Raw genomic sequence first — 14333 nt, 5'->3', positions numbered from 1 at the left:
TGCGGTTGGACGCTGGAACATGATTCTTACAACATACGGATAGGTAGGTTGCCTGTTGTCCATATAGCTCACCAAACCAAAGAAGAACAAGAGGTACCTTAGGTATGAGGTCCATTCAGTGCGGTCGAGAGATTTCGTGCTTATTAGGTCTGTCTGTGTCTCTCTTGTACCGAGTGAGACATACTTTGATACGTAGAGCTTCTCTTTGGAGCTGGTCTCCATGTGCTGCTTCATCATGGGATTGAGGATCGTTTGGCTTCCCAGACAGAATACGGCACTTTACGCGTCTCCTCGTCTTCCTACTGTTGCTAAGCGTCTACTAGTACGGATTGCGCAGGCCAGAGCCGCGGTGACGGGCAATCTAGCGTGATGGACGCTTTCTTCCAAAGTTTCAATCAATTAATAAAATGAGCCGCTTGCCTTGGCTCTCTTTTCCTTACTGCCCTCATCCCCGGCAGTGTCTGTATCCGCGTCTCCATGTCTCCGTTGTCCGTCTATGCCCAACGCCCAGGTCCATGTCCATGTCCAATTCAGTCGGCAGGGCCCATCAATGATGAACGAGTCGGACGTTCATTAGTCAGAGAGATGCCGCCGTAAACTCGAGTGGTTTTTCTGCCGGGTCGACAAAGCAAATGATGGGTTGCTAGACGGATGAGAAGCTGAGCATACCGCCGTTGGACAAGTTCACCTCTCACTCTCACCAAGTCATCAGATCAGACAAGACTGCGAATGCCGAGGACGTGGACACGCCGCACTGCCACCATCAGCCCCTGTCCTGCTGCCGTATGTGCGTCGTCTTCTCTTCTCCCTCGTCCCTTGTGTGTCTACTTCCCTGATCGTCCGTCGTTGTCGTCGTGGCCATTCTTTTTCATCATTTTTGTGTTGTTGGTTTCTTATTTTTTATTCCCGTTCGTCCCGCGTTCCATCCACCCCACGCGCGCACAGTATTTGAGCCGTACAAGGGGAATCCAACCCAAGAAAACATGATGCACTTTCTGGGCCATCGGCGAACAGCCTCGCAGCAGAGCATCGACCCCGAGACACAACAGCAGCCACAGCAACAATGGCGTCCGCACCACCAGCATCGCCTAAGCGCATCTTCGGCTCTTTGGCAAGCGGCCCAGGCCTTGGGGTCCATTGGAGCCCCGGCCGCTGCCGCTGCCGCTGCCGCCGCCAGCACTTCCCCTCCAGCTTCCGGCAGTCCTCCTTCTTCTACCTTTGAGTCTGGAGGCGTTGCTTCGTCAGCGTCAGCGGCAGCGGCAACGGCACCTTCAGCCTCCAATGCGACTGCCAATGCCAATGTCAATGTCAATTTGAATGCCCATCCAACTGCAGGTACAACCGCCGGTACTAGTAGCAGTGGTACCACGGCTGGCCACACCCGTCCACCGCTGCCCAACCCGGTACCTTCCTACTCGTCGTCGGTGTACTCCCAGCAGTCGCAACAATCGCAATATTCGCCGTATTCTCTGCAACAGCAACAACAACAACAACAACGACAGTCTGGCTACTTCCAGCCCAACCACCACTCACATCCTTCAGGTGGTCCTCCGCACGCCGGGCTCGGCATCGGGCTCGCTTCTCCCTCCACTATTTCCTCTCTTCAATACACCCCGGAAGCCTTGAAATCAACCTCAACCTCGACACCACCGGCGTCAACGTCCGCATCCACAACAGCAGCAGCAGCCGCCGCCGCTGGTGCGCCTGGGCCATTAGTGCCCAAAGATCCCCCCGCCGTCCCCAACTTCCACTGGGACAGCGACTATTACCAGAACACGAACAATAGGAACAACACCACCACCACCACCACCACCACCACCAACAGCGCCGCGGCCATTCGTGCGCCCACCACAGCGACCGACTCCGCTTCCGCCCGCGCCCTCCAGCCTCATCAATCCTCCCATTCACGCTCTCAGTCTCATTCTCATTCTTACTCTCACTCTCATTCTCAATCTCATTCTCATTCTCACTCCCATTCGTATTCCCACTCCTACTCTCAGTCTAACCCCTACTCTCCCGCTTCTTCCTCTCACCCGCCTTCCTCTTCCTCCAACATCCCTCCTTCCTCCCATTCCCACTCCCACTCCCAGTCCTACTCCCAGCACAACCAGCAGCGTGCCTCCATCCCCGCCGCTCTGCTTCCGGCCCATGGCCAGCAGCTGCACCGAGACTCTCCCAACTCGCTGCCTACCCACTCCACTGCGACTGAGACATCAGGGCCGCCGGGCCTTTCCCCCTCCGTCACACTGCTGCACGCGCCAACGCCATCCTCCTCCTCCTCGCCATCTTCTTCCTTTGCTCTCGCAGCCATGAACCAGCAACAGCAGCAGCAGCAGCAGCAGTCGCCGCAGCAGTCGCAACCCCAGTTCCAAACTGGCACCCCGCGACGCACTGGCACCTACAGCTCCCAGCAAGACGAATTGCACATGCCAGCGGGCATGATCCAGCACGGCCAGCCTTCACCCCGCGAATACTCATCATCCTCTACTGCCCCCGCCGCACCCCATATCAAGCTGGAGCAGTCCTCTCCAAACACCCACCCCCACGCGCCTCCTTACCAGAGCACATCGTCGGTGCCCAACGTCTTGCAACCAGGTGGTGCAGGTGGTCGACCTCCCGCCATCTCTGCCAACACCGCTCCCAACATGTCTGCCATGCAGCCTCAGCAGCAGCAGCAAGACTATCAGACACCTTCCAAGCCTCCCAGCTTGAGCCTGTCTCACAGCTACTCGCGCTCCTCGCCTGCTGCCGGATACGAAGGTGGCTCGTCCTTTGCGCCCTACACGCCCACCACCCCCAGCGGCTCAGGATCTCAATTCATGTCTCCGCCAGACCAAAAGTACAATGCGCCCGGCTCCCAGCGAAACATCTCGAACACGCCCTTGGGCTTGGCCGATATTCGACCCCGCGCCGACTCGAGCATGTCCGATGGCGTGCCCGGTAGCGCTGCATATGAGCTTGCCAATGCCCAGCCTGGAACCAGCAACTACCTCGCTCCTTGGGCCCTGTATGCTTTCGACTGGTGCAAGTGGCCTCCCCAGGGCAACGGCGCTGGCAAGCTTGCCGTTGGCAGCTATCTAGAAGATGGACACAACTACGTAAGATTTCCCCCGCAATGCTATTGGCAGCTGGGTGTGGCTAACACTATCGTTTCCCTCTAGATCCAAATCCTCGATACCCAAATGGTCCCGACGCCCAACGATGTCTACCAGCCGGGCACCCCTAAAATTAACCTCGAATTCCAAAAAGTCGCCGAGGCTACACATTCCTACCCTGTGACGCGCTTGCTCTGGGAACCGCCCTCCTCGCAGAAGCAGTCTACTGACCTGCTTGCGACGTCGGGAGACCACCTTCGCCTATGGTCTCTTCCCTCCGAAAGCCCTGTCTCCCAGAACAATTCCATTACCAATCGAGCCAGAGACCCCGCCGTTACGAAACTCACGCCTCTCGCGCTTCTGTCCAACTCGAAGACCCCGGATCATACTGCACCGCTTACTTCGCTAGACTGGAATACTGTTTCACCCAGCTTGATAATCACATCCAGTATCGATACCACCTGCACGATTTGGGATATTCCGTCGCTGACGGCCAAGACACAATTGATTGCCCACGATAAGGAGGTTTACGATGTCCGCTTCTGCGCCAACAGTGTTGACGTATTCGTGAGCTGCGGACAGGACGGTAGCGTCCGCATGTTCGATTTGCGCAGTCTGGAGCACAGCACCATCATCTACGAGCCCACTGGAAAAGATGAACGAGGTAACCCCCATCCCCAGAACCATTCTCTGCAAGCTCGGTGACGCTGATTAAATATGACAGATGCCAATGGAGGACGAATCAGCCCTACGCTCGCGCAGCAGACCATGTCGAACCCTCCGCCCTTGTTGAGACTAGCAACTTCTCCCCACGATACCCATCTGCTAGCCACATTTGCGCAAGACTCGAACGTCATTCGTATCCTTGATGTAAGACATCCTGGACAGGCTCTTCTCGAACTCAGGGGCCACGGAGGCTCCCTGAACTCCATTGAGTGGTCGCCTACGAGACGTGGCGTTCTGGCTTCGGGAGCCGACGACTGCCAGGTGCTGCTATGGGATGTGTACAACAACAACCCTGCTCTTGGTGGTGGTCCTCCAGCCAACGGTGCCGCCCAGTCAGACAACACGAGAAGCCCGTACGCTAGCTGGCAATGCGACTACGAAGTCGGCAACCTTGCTTGGGTGCCTCATCTTTCTAGCGACCAGGGAGAGTGGCTGGGAGTCAGCGCCGGCAGGGGCCTGTGGGGTGTTAAGACATGTGGACGAACCGGCGCCTGAAAGGGATCAAGGGCGACGAGCAGCAACTAATCCGACCGCCTTGCTGCGCTGTTCATAGATCTGGCTGGTCACTCATGATATATGCATCGCAAAGCCTGGCGTTTGGGGATCGGCTCTTGAGCCGGCTGTAGGGAAGGGCATACTGTCTGTGAAGTATGTTTCAAATGAATTCACTTGGAATAGGCAGTCATTGGGGGTGAGTTGGTTTCAATGCACCACAGGACTCAGTCAGTATGGCCCCCCTCTGGTCGATGGTCAGGAACAAAAGTTTGGGACAGTGGATGGCTATATACCGGCGGGCACAGTCGAACGGGGAAGACGGAAGGAAATGTTATAATAGTGTGCGGTGTTTGTCCCGCACCAATGTGGCCGTTCCCAGTGTCCTCAATACATGTACCTATTTTAGGTAACTTGAAAACACAGCCTTTCGCTCAAAGAGTCTATTGCTGTGAATTAGAGCTTTGTCAAAGGCAGACCGCCACTGTCATTATCCAAAGTGATAACTGCTTTGCCCAAATTTTGCGGCTTGCCATGTCTTTGAGAGCCCTGGATACATGTTCAAGACCAGCATACTCAGCGTGATAGATGACAGGCCGGATTTTATCAGTGTCCATCAAGGGTTTCAGCTGGTCCCAGATGGCCTTTTCCTCTTCAGGATACCGTCGCAAGCTCTCGCCGTATCGCTATGGGGCATTCGTTAGCTACCCTACTTCGAGTGGGTGGTGGTTGTGGAATCTCCAATACTTACATAACCGATCAGAGACACCTGCTTAAGTAGGACTCTATTCATGGCGATTTTCTCCATATCGCCCTTGATACCAGCGAACCCTACAATCAGTATCTTGCCTCTGTGAGCAATGCACTTTAAGCTTTGGTCCACGAGGCCGACGGGATCAAAAACGACGTCGACACCCTTCCCATCGGTTAGCTCCAGCACACGATCCCACCACGCCGCGTCCTCGGAGTAGTTGATGCAAATATCAGCCCCCGAACGTCGAGCCACGTCGCACTTCTCGGATGAGCCCGCTGTCCCTATCACCCGGCATCCCACGGCCGCGGCAACTTGAAGGGCCATCAGACCGAGCCCACCGGCAGCGGCGTGGACCAAGACGGTCTGGCCGGTTTTAATACCAGCCTGGATGAGCGCTGCGTAGGAGACGGGGAGCGTGGCGGCTAGTCCGGCGGCTTGGGCGAATGTCCATTGCGGAGGGATACGATGGAGGGGCGTTGAGCCGTCGAGGGAGATGATCTCGCTGTAGGAGCCTGTGCTGCCTCCGAATACTCTGTCGCCGGGACGGAATTCGGAGGTAGGCGGGGATGAGAGGATGATGCCGGCAAACTCGAGGCCTAGTGTGAAAGGCGGCCGTACCAGGGATCGGTTGTTTTGGTGTTTTCCCCTAGCCTATATGCGAAATATCAGTCATCCAACTCATCTTGGGGAGAGGACTTGTTATGACTTGTCTTGGACTTACATAGAGGGTATCGACAAAGTTCACCCCAGCAGCCTTGACTCGGATGAGGTAGCGGTCTGCTGTGGAGATCGGCCGGTCACTATCGGAGACCTTTATTTCATCAAAGTCCTTGAGGACGAATTAGGGCTATGTTTGTGAAGCTGAAGCAAAGTTTTAGGAGACTGGGACTCACATTGATGAATTTGTCGATAACAACAGCCTTTATCGTTTGTCTCGAGCTTCCGACCATTTTCAGCTTAAATTTGACTTGATACTTTTTGCGTAAAGAAGATAGAAAGTGCCCAGATGTAGGGGCTAGTTCCTATTCTTTATGGATGGAAGATGTTCATTTAGGGCTGTTGTTTCTGATGAATTGGAGAAGCACTAGGTGCCGAGGCTTCTATCGGCTCTGATGGATCAAGTCGGGCATTTGGAGTGTGCCATATTTACGCAAAACTTCAATGTAGAAAAATACTTAGGCGCGACTGGTCTGATGAGTTTGAAAATTCATGATAGGTGAGGTACTCAATCGCACCATCATATCTTCATCAGAACTCATCGTGACCTCATGTTTGCTACTCTTTCTATCACTCCTGCACCTCAATATCCATTCACGATTACTTGCTAGATTTAGACTGATGATTGAGGTGGATTGAAATTAGAATTACCTTGTCAGTGGTCTCATCAATTCAGGAAATGCATCCTATTAAAAATACTCACATAGCTGCCAACACAGCTTCTTCTCCTCCAACTCAGTGGAGCCAGGACGGGATGCAGTGGAATTTAATCGGAGATGGGATGCAGTGGAGGGATGACAGGAGCTGCGAGGAAGGTAGGCCGGATCCACTGCAGAGCACCTACCCTACAGGCTACCTACCTTACCACCTATCGATTTGCCTCAGGTGTCAGTCTGGAACGACCACGCTAGTCCCCTTTCAGACAGAGATGTCCTTCGCGTTATTCGCCCGTCTTTAGTCGTTGCCTTTGCTTGTGCTGAGCTTTCTATCCTCCCGTTGCCTTTTCCTCTACCTTCACCTTCACCTCAATCCCACCCTTCGACCCGGCAGCAAAATCCTTTGGCCTTTTCCTCCATCTACCTGCTTGATTGATTCGCCGGAGAAAAGGTCGCTGCCTGCCATCAGGCGAACCAGTTGGAAGGGCCATTGTTTCCTTCCCTTGGTACGGATACTCTGCTTCTTTTGCAGATTCACCTCGGAAAGGATCTCGCATCAGCAACATCACGGAAAACCTACAAACCTGAAACTCTCGAAGTGTCGTTTCGTTTTTTCCCACCATGTCTTCCAACCGCTATGACGACTCCGAGGAGGAGGATGACTTCAACCCTGCGCCCGCCGACTTGTCCGACGAGGAACCCGACCAACCAGCCAGCGACAACCATGCTCGAGAAAGCAGCCCTGCTGACGACGCACCTGCTCCCTCTAAATCGAGAGTAATCGACGACGACGACGAAGAAGACGAAGATGATGCGGGCCAACACGACGACGACGATGAAGAAGAGGATGAGGACGACGAGGACGAAGACGATGTTCAACAGGTAAGCCTGTCGCTGCCCGCGCCGTCCGCCTTATTACACAAAGCTACACTGGGAAGACGCTAGGCAAATCTTTGCCCTCATCGCTTCCCCCGACATAGCCTCCTCTTTCTCTCAGCGTGAACTTTTCTAATAAGTGATCAATAGGGACATCGTCGCAAGCGCAGAAAGGATCGCCGAGCCGCCTTCTTCGATATCGAGGCCGAAGTCGACGACGAAGAGGATGGAGAGGATGAGGAGAAAGACGGCGAGGAGATTGAAGACTTCATCGACAATGCCCATCCCGACGACATTGCTGAGAGCGGAGGCCTCGATGATGACAGACGTCACAGAGAGTTAGACCGTCGGCGCGAGATGGAGGCGAGTATGGACGCTGAAAAGCAAGCCGAAATCCTTCGACAGCGTTACGGCAACCGCCGCCCGAACAAGGGCTTTGGAGACTCGGCCGTCGTTCCTAAGCGCCTGCTGATGCCTAGTGTCGATGATCCTACCATCTGGGCTGTCAGATGTAAGGAGGGCAAGGAGCGGGAGGTGGTCTTCTCCATCATGAAGCGTATCGAAGAGAGACTTGGGACTAAGGACGAACTGGCCATTATTTCTGCTTTTGAGCGCGGTGGCCCGACCTCCGTCATGAAAGGCTACATCTATGTCGAAGCCAATCGCTCCACTGATATCATGGTTGCTCTCGACGGCATGTTCAACGTCTACCCGCGATCCAAGATGATTCTCGTCGATATCAAGGATATGCCCGACCTGCTTCGTGTTACCAAGACCCCCACCCTGGAGCCCGGCGCGTGGGTGAGACTCCGCAAGCCTGCCAAACACGCTGGCGATCTTGCTCAGGTCATCGACGTCACTGAGAACGGCCTCGAGGCCAGAGTTCGGTTCATCCCTCGTCTCGACTATGGAATGAGAGACGATGCGCTATCGGCGGTGACTGCCGACGGCAAAAGAAAGCGACCTGTCGGTGTAGCGGGCCCGCGCCCACCTCAGCGCCTCTTCAACGAGACCGAAGCTCGCAAGCGGCATCCGAGACATATCCAGGGTAATCCCACCACCAAGGTGTGGAATTACATGGGCGACGAGTTCGAGAACGGCTTTCAAGTCAAGGATATCAAGATCCAGCAACTGGTGGTTACGGACGTCAACCCGACCCTGGAGGAGGTCACCAGGTTTGCCTCCGGTGCTGAGGACGGCACCGAGAATCTCGACCTGAAGGCTTTGGCATCGAGCTTGAAGGACAGCAACATCAATGTCACCTACCTGCCTGGGGACATTATCGAAGTCTACGAGGGCGAGCAGAAGGGCGTGGTTGGCAAGGCCACCAACGTCCAAGGTGACATTGTTACCATGCAAGTCACAGAAGGAGTATTAGCCGGACAAATTATTGAGGTGCCGACCAAAGGTCTGAGAAAGCGTTTCAGGATTGGAGATCACGTCAAGGTTACTAGCGGCAGTAGATTCCGCGATGAAGTTGGTATGGTCGTCAAGATCTCAGAAGACCGAGTTACTTTCTTGACCGATCAAACCAACACCGAAGTCACCGTCTTCAGCAAAGATTTGCGGGAAGCTAGCGACATCGGAGGACAGGGCTCGCTGGGTCAGTACGAGCTGTTTGACCTCGTCCAGCTAGACCCCACGACAGTTGGCTGTATTGTCAAGGTTGACCGTGAGTCGGTGATGGTTCTCGACCAGAATGGAGACACCCGGCAAGTCATGCCTTCGCAGATCGCCAACAAACTGCCGAAGAGGAAGATCGCCGTGGCCGCCGATAGAAACGGCTCCGAAATCAGACTCGACGATGTGGTCAGGGAGTATGGCGGTCAGCAACGCCAGGGCAAGATTATCCACATCCACCGTGCCTACCTCTTCCTTCACAACACCGACAGTAATGAGAACGCTGGCGTTTTTGTGACCAAGGCTGGAAACGTCAACACAATTGCGGCCAAGGGTGGGCGTGTGCTTTCAGCCGGTCCCAACCTAGATCAGATGAATCCCGCCATGAAGCGCAACCCCAACGGATCTGAGAGCAAGATGGCACCGCCCAAGAGTTTTGGAGGACGTGATCGTGCTATCGATAAGACAGTCATTATCCGAAAGGGCGGTTACAAGGGTCTTTTGGGAATTGTCAAGGATGCGACTGACACACACGCTCGTGTCGAGCTGCACACTAAGAGTAAGACAATCACTGTACCTAAAGATCACTTGAGCTTCAAGGATAGAATCACAGGAGCCAAGATTGAAATCAACGGTCGTGGAGGTCGTGGTGGACACAGTGGTCCTCCAGGTGGTGGCCGTGGAGGACATGGAGGAGACTGGCAAGGAGGCCGAACCCCCGTTGCCTCTGGCGGCCCAGAGAGAACTCCGGCATGGGGCTCAAGGAGTAAGTCAGCCCTCAAATTCGCCATTCCCTTGAACACGGATGCTAACGAACACAAGCTCCTGCACCTACCGGTGGTCGCACGCCTGCTTGGAAGTCAAGTGGCCCAGATTACGGCGGATCGCGTACCCCAGCCTGGGCCGATGGCTCTCGAACTGCTTACGGAGATGGCAACCGCACCGCGTATGGCGGAGGTTCAAGAACCCCTGCGTGGCAATCAGGCGCAAAGACACCAGCACATGACGCCTTTGGCCTTGGTTCGAAGACGCCGGCGTACGGAGGCGGAGATGCCTGGGGCTCTGGATCCAAGACACCTGCTTATGGCTCTGCGCCTACACCCGGCGCTAGCGGAGGCGACTCATGGGGCTACACACCCGGCAACTCTTACGACGCACCGACGCCCGGTGGCGCTCTTCTGAGTGCACCAACACCCGGAGCTCTCAATGCCCCTACTCCTGGTGCCTACTCGGCGCCTACGCCAGGTGCCGCAAGTGCCCCAACTCCAGGCGGCGGATGGCAAGGTGGGTGGGGAGCAGACTCGGCGCCCACACCGGCTGCTGGTGCTCCTACTCCGGCCGCCAGTGGCTTCAACTCCTCATCAGCCTACTACGGTGCGCCGACTCCCGCGGCTTATGGCGCACCCGAGACTCCAGCGGCCAGCGGACCCAGATATACCGACGATGACTAGATGCCAAGGGTGTTGATCTGAGAGGAGACCGTCGGAGTCTTCTAGCTGGCTTGTGCATTTGTTGATGGGAGGCAAGGCAAGGTTGTACATTATCCGGCGTTTGTGTAGAAAAGGAAGATGCGCCCAAAGTCGTGCGCGTTAGTAACAGGAAACATACCATCTTTCACTTACCCGAGTTCGAATCTGGGTGAAATCATATCCTGTAAAGGGCGTAACTCATTGCTTCTGAATCTTTGTTTTCCAAATCAACGAGTAGTACAGTTTCAGTCGTGTCCAGTTAGGGATGTTGTGTTACCCATTGATCATATTGAGTGCCCATCATGCTGTTCCCTTTCCAAGTATTTGCAGCTTGTTCGTCTGCCCTACTCACTCAGTTCACTAGATTTTACATTACTGGTGCACAGAACTTTGCTGCTTCAGAGATTCCACCACCGTAGGTCAGCGTACCTACTTTACTCGTAAGATATGTCCTCGATTGGCCATCACCGATCTACTCTGGATAGCTCTTGCTACTAGTTATAGTAGTGTGCGTCACAGCTTACTGCTAGCTCATAATGTTGCAGTTTAACACGAGTTGTTTGTGGCATACGAAGGGACGTGGAGATTTTTGCAATATCATCTCAATTTGGGTTATATACTACGCGCCGACACTAACTCTCTACGGCCGCATTCGAGCTCTTAAAGAAGAAGAAGACGAAGAATAAAAGTGAACAGAAGAAAACACCGCCAAATCACCTTGGGTTGTTGAAAAACCTTATCGTTGGCGTGAACGCCGAGTAAAAGAATAAACCAAGAACAAACCGATAATTATGAACAACAGGCTTCGCTTCGTGAATCCGCAATACGCCTCCGCTGCTTCAGGTATACTCGACGCGTGTCAAAACTCCCGCAGCCATCGATAAACTCTCTTCTCTTATCTTTCTTCACCTCTTTTTGCTGCCATTTACTCACTCGGCCTTCTTCTCCACATCGTACACCGATTTGCTACTTAGCCACGACCATGGCCTTGTTGGCACAATCAGAGCAAATCTTCAGACGATGCCACGCGTTGGCCAAGTTTCCTCGCTGATTGTAAATTGCTGCGTAGCTCTCGGGTTGCGAGTTGTACGCCTCGTCCGTGGCCTTGACGAGCAGGGTAGTGCACTTCTTAGTCCCTTCACCTGGCTCGCCAAGCGGGATTGCGCCGTCATACCTCCAGCGTTTCCATGCCCAGGACTTGTGCCCGGTTTTTGGCGGGGCTCCAGGCTCGTCGAGTAACTCGGCTTGGTCCCAAGTCTTGCCATTGTCTACGCTCACATCGACACGTACGATTCGGCGACCGCCACCAGAATACGCGTAGCCCATGAGAGACGCTTCGCGGACGCTACCGGTATCCTCGTTTGCCGCTAACTCATTCGTTGTTGCTTTCCAGTCACCTAATCTGACAGTGGTAATGGCGCTGGTGATGGGCATCTCCTGAATCGGTGCAGCGCGGTCCCAGTCGGGGCTTGTCTCGTTGGGGCCAAAGCACTTGTAATCTTTGCGCTGCCATTGGCTATGACTTTCTTCATCAGAAATGGTGATCTGGCTCAACCACTTGACGGAACGGGCAGCGACGTGGCCTGGCACCAGAGCACGGAGCGGGTACCCGTGGTCCCGCGGCAGCGGCTTGCCATTCATCGAGTAAGCCAACAGAACATCACCACGCGGGTCCAGAGCAGATTCGATGGGAATTGACGCGCCGTAGGCTTCGAGAGCCATGAACTGAACGTGCTTGGCCTCCGTATCTCCAGTCATGGCCTCGAGTATAGGAATACCGGCATCAGCTAGTACGTCGGTGAGCTTCACGCCCTGCCATTCCGCACAAGAGATGGCGCCAACATTCCACTGGAGTCCGTTGGTCTTCTTTGCGTTGCGGGTCATGTCGCTTCGGCGGTTTCCAGAACACTGCAAGACAGCCACAACAGTAGTAGGCTTGAACTTGGTCTTTAGGTCATCAAGGGTGTACTCCTTGATAGTGCCATCAAGGAGCTCAATCTTGAGGGTGTAGTCCGAGGTATCATCGACCTGTGGAACCCACATATGGTTGCGCACGTAAAAGAGTTCATTGGGGGTGAGGTAGCTGTCCGCCAGGCCTTCGACGGGCGTCTCTGCATTGCGAGGCTTGGGAGTGAGGGTGATGAGTCTCTCGTCACGGGTAGGATCGTGCTTGAAGGGGTCTTCTATTTCCTGAGCAGCGGGCTTCCCGTCGACAAGGTCGTCTAAGTCGATGAAGCCAATCAAGTACTGTTGGAGGATTTCATAAACGTGGGGCGACTTGTGAATGGTGAAGATGTTCCAGTAGGGATCAATGCTACCTCCAGCGGCACGGAGAATGACATCACCTCCGGGGTGTGCTGCAACCCAGTCGGTAATGTCATAGACCTTGTCGCCTTGGGTAACCCATGGGCTGCCGGATTTGGCATCATGTTTTCGGATTTCGGAGAGCCTGAAGCGAGGGATAGACGGGTCGCGGTCATCGGTAGACGGGGCCGGGTCGGAGGCATCTACTTCGTCCTGAGTGGGCACATGGAAGGGCTCCGAGAGGCCGACGAAGAGAGACAAGAGCCCGCCGCTAGCAAGCAATGTACTGACGGTGGCCGGACCCTTGCGACGGCGTGGGTGCTGGGGCTCACGTTCGTTCTCGCGCTCTCCTGGCCGGGTACCGGCAGTCTGGTGTTTCTGGGTATGTTCCTGTCCCCCGGGCAAGGGCGCCGAGGAGGAGGAAGAGGAGGAGGCGGCTGTCGGTCGGGGGTGTCTCGAGCAGGCAGAGGCGTGTAGAGGACGAGATCCTGGAGGAGAAGGAGGAGCGTCAGGGATGTAGCTCGCTCGCCATGCTCCAAGAGTCGGACGAAGAGGGACGGGCCGCCTGGTCGAGAGCTGTAAGAGCTCGCTAAATAGACGCCGCGGCGCTTGCATTGGATTTGGATCGAGGTGAATGGCTAGACTGGGCGTGATGGGCTTCGTTTGGTGGTAGACGACGTCGAGAGCGCGGCTCTGGTGTGGAGCTTGGACGATGAGGTGACTGACCGGGGCGATGGCGTGATTGCGCCTCGATGGCCTTTTGGCTGTTTTGAGAGGAGGGAAAAACTCGAAAGTGGGTCTGCACAATTATGTGTGGCACGTGTGTGTCTGCACAAAACAAGGTAATGATACCTTTGTACCTTGCAAATGTCGTTATGCAGATGATACGTGCCTCTCACCGGCGACCACAAACGTCGCCGACCGAGGGATCCACCTTTGGTTCTTGTTCCTTAGGTAAGCAGACTTTTTGGCCAGACGACTGTGAATGGGACCAGTTCTAGGAAGAAGACATCAGATCTGGACACGCTGGGCACGACATGGGGGTTCTTTCGCTTTTACATGTCTCAAACCATTGCTTCTCAATGAACATCGAAGGCATTGGCGTCCCACATGTCCCGGACCACATCAAGGGCACGTTATCAGACTTCCAGCCACCAATAAACTCGAAACCATCAGAATCCGTGTGTCATGGTGCTTCAAGTGGCCGAACGAGACCGATGAAAGCCGCGAAACCGCCCACGTGGACCCCGAACACCGTCACAGCCCGGCCCGGATACGTCTCAACGTCCATCCTTGGCCCTGTTAGTCGCCGACGTCATGGAGACGGCAGTCACCTTTAGACTATAGTTCACCTACTCTCAGCTTGCAGTCCTCCCGCTGCGACTATCTGCTTCTTGAATCCTGCACGTGTCCGGTATACACTACAGCCCTTGCTTCCCCGCAACTTTAAGTGATCCTCATTTGGCATGTATCCCGGATCATTGGCGACTAACCGACCATCCAGCTTCTTGATATGTAGGCTAATCATGGATAGGCCAATTGTTAATGGGGCAACTGAGTGGACTACCAATCATTCCAAGCATGTTACTCAACGGAGCCATCGGAACTGTTTAGTAGATGAAGC

The 14333-nt window shown here is 54.7% G+C and overlaps 4 protein-coding genes across 4 annotated transcripts; 2 read left to right on the top strand and 2 right to left on the bottom strand.

Annotated features, from left to right (window-relative positions):
- Positions 1 to 983: 983 nt before the first annotated feature.
- On the top strand, positions 984 to 4316 carry N0V96_000028 (uncharacterized protein; the record flags this gene model as incomplete). Its single annotated transcript, XM_065755796.1, has 4 exons — positions 984 to 1715; positions 2001 to 3098; positions 3162 to 3759; positions 3820 to 4316. 4 exons carry the CDS (start codon positions 984 to 986, stop codon positions 4314 to 4316), a joined length of 2925 nt encoding a protein of 974 aa, XP_065615036.1.
- A 397-nt stretch (positions 4317 to 4713) lies between these two features.
- Positions 4714 to 6017, bottom strand: N0V96_000027 (uncharacterized protein; the record flags this gene model as incomplete). The annotated part of the gene is made up of 5 exons (XM_053191828.2): positions 4714 to 4756; positions 4890 to 4999; positions 5065 to 5718; positions 5789 to 5896; positions 5961 to 6017. 5 exons carry the CDS (start codon positions 6015 to 6017, stop codon positions 4714 to 4716), a joined length of 972 nt encoding a protein of 323 aa, XP_053050912.2.
- A 1044-nt stretch (positions 6018 to 7061) lies between these two features.
- On the top strand, positions 7062 to 10387 carry SPT5 (transcription elongation factor spt5; the record flags this gene model as incomplete). The annotated part of the gene is made up of 3 exons (XM_053191829.2): positions 7062 to 7322; positions 7467 to 9702; positions 9759 to 10387. The coding sequence occupies 3 exons, from the start codon at positions 7062 to 7064 to the stop codon at positions 10385 to 10387; spliced, it is 3126 nt and encodes a 1041-aa protein (XP_053050913.1).
- A 984-nt stretch (positions 10388 to 11371) lies between these two features.
- N0V96_000025 (uncharacterized protein) lies at positions 11372 to 13324 on the bottom strand (the record flags this gene model as incomplete). The annotated part of the gene is made up of 1 exon (XM_053191830.1): positions 11372 to 13324. The coding sequence occupies one exon, from the start codon at positions 13322 to 13324 to the stop codon at positions 11372 to 11374; it is 1953 nt and encodes a 650-aa protein (XP_053050914.1).
- Between the last annotated feature and the right edge of the window lie 1009 nt (positions 13325 to 14333).

Source organism: Colletotrichum fioriniae (assembly GCF_027942845.1).
Source record: "Colletotrichum fioriniae strain IMI 355084 chromosome Unknown scaffold_1, whole genome shotgun sequence".
NCBI lineage: Eukaryota > Fungi > Ascomycota > Sordariomycetes > Glomerellales > Glomerellaceae > Colletotrichum > Colletotrichum fioriniae.
This window is presented reverse-complemented; position numbering and strand designations above follow the sequence as displayed.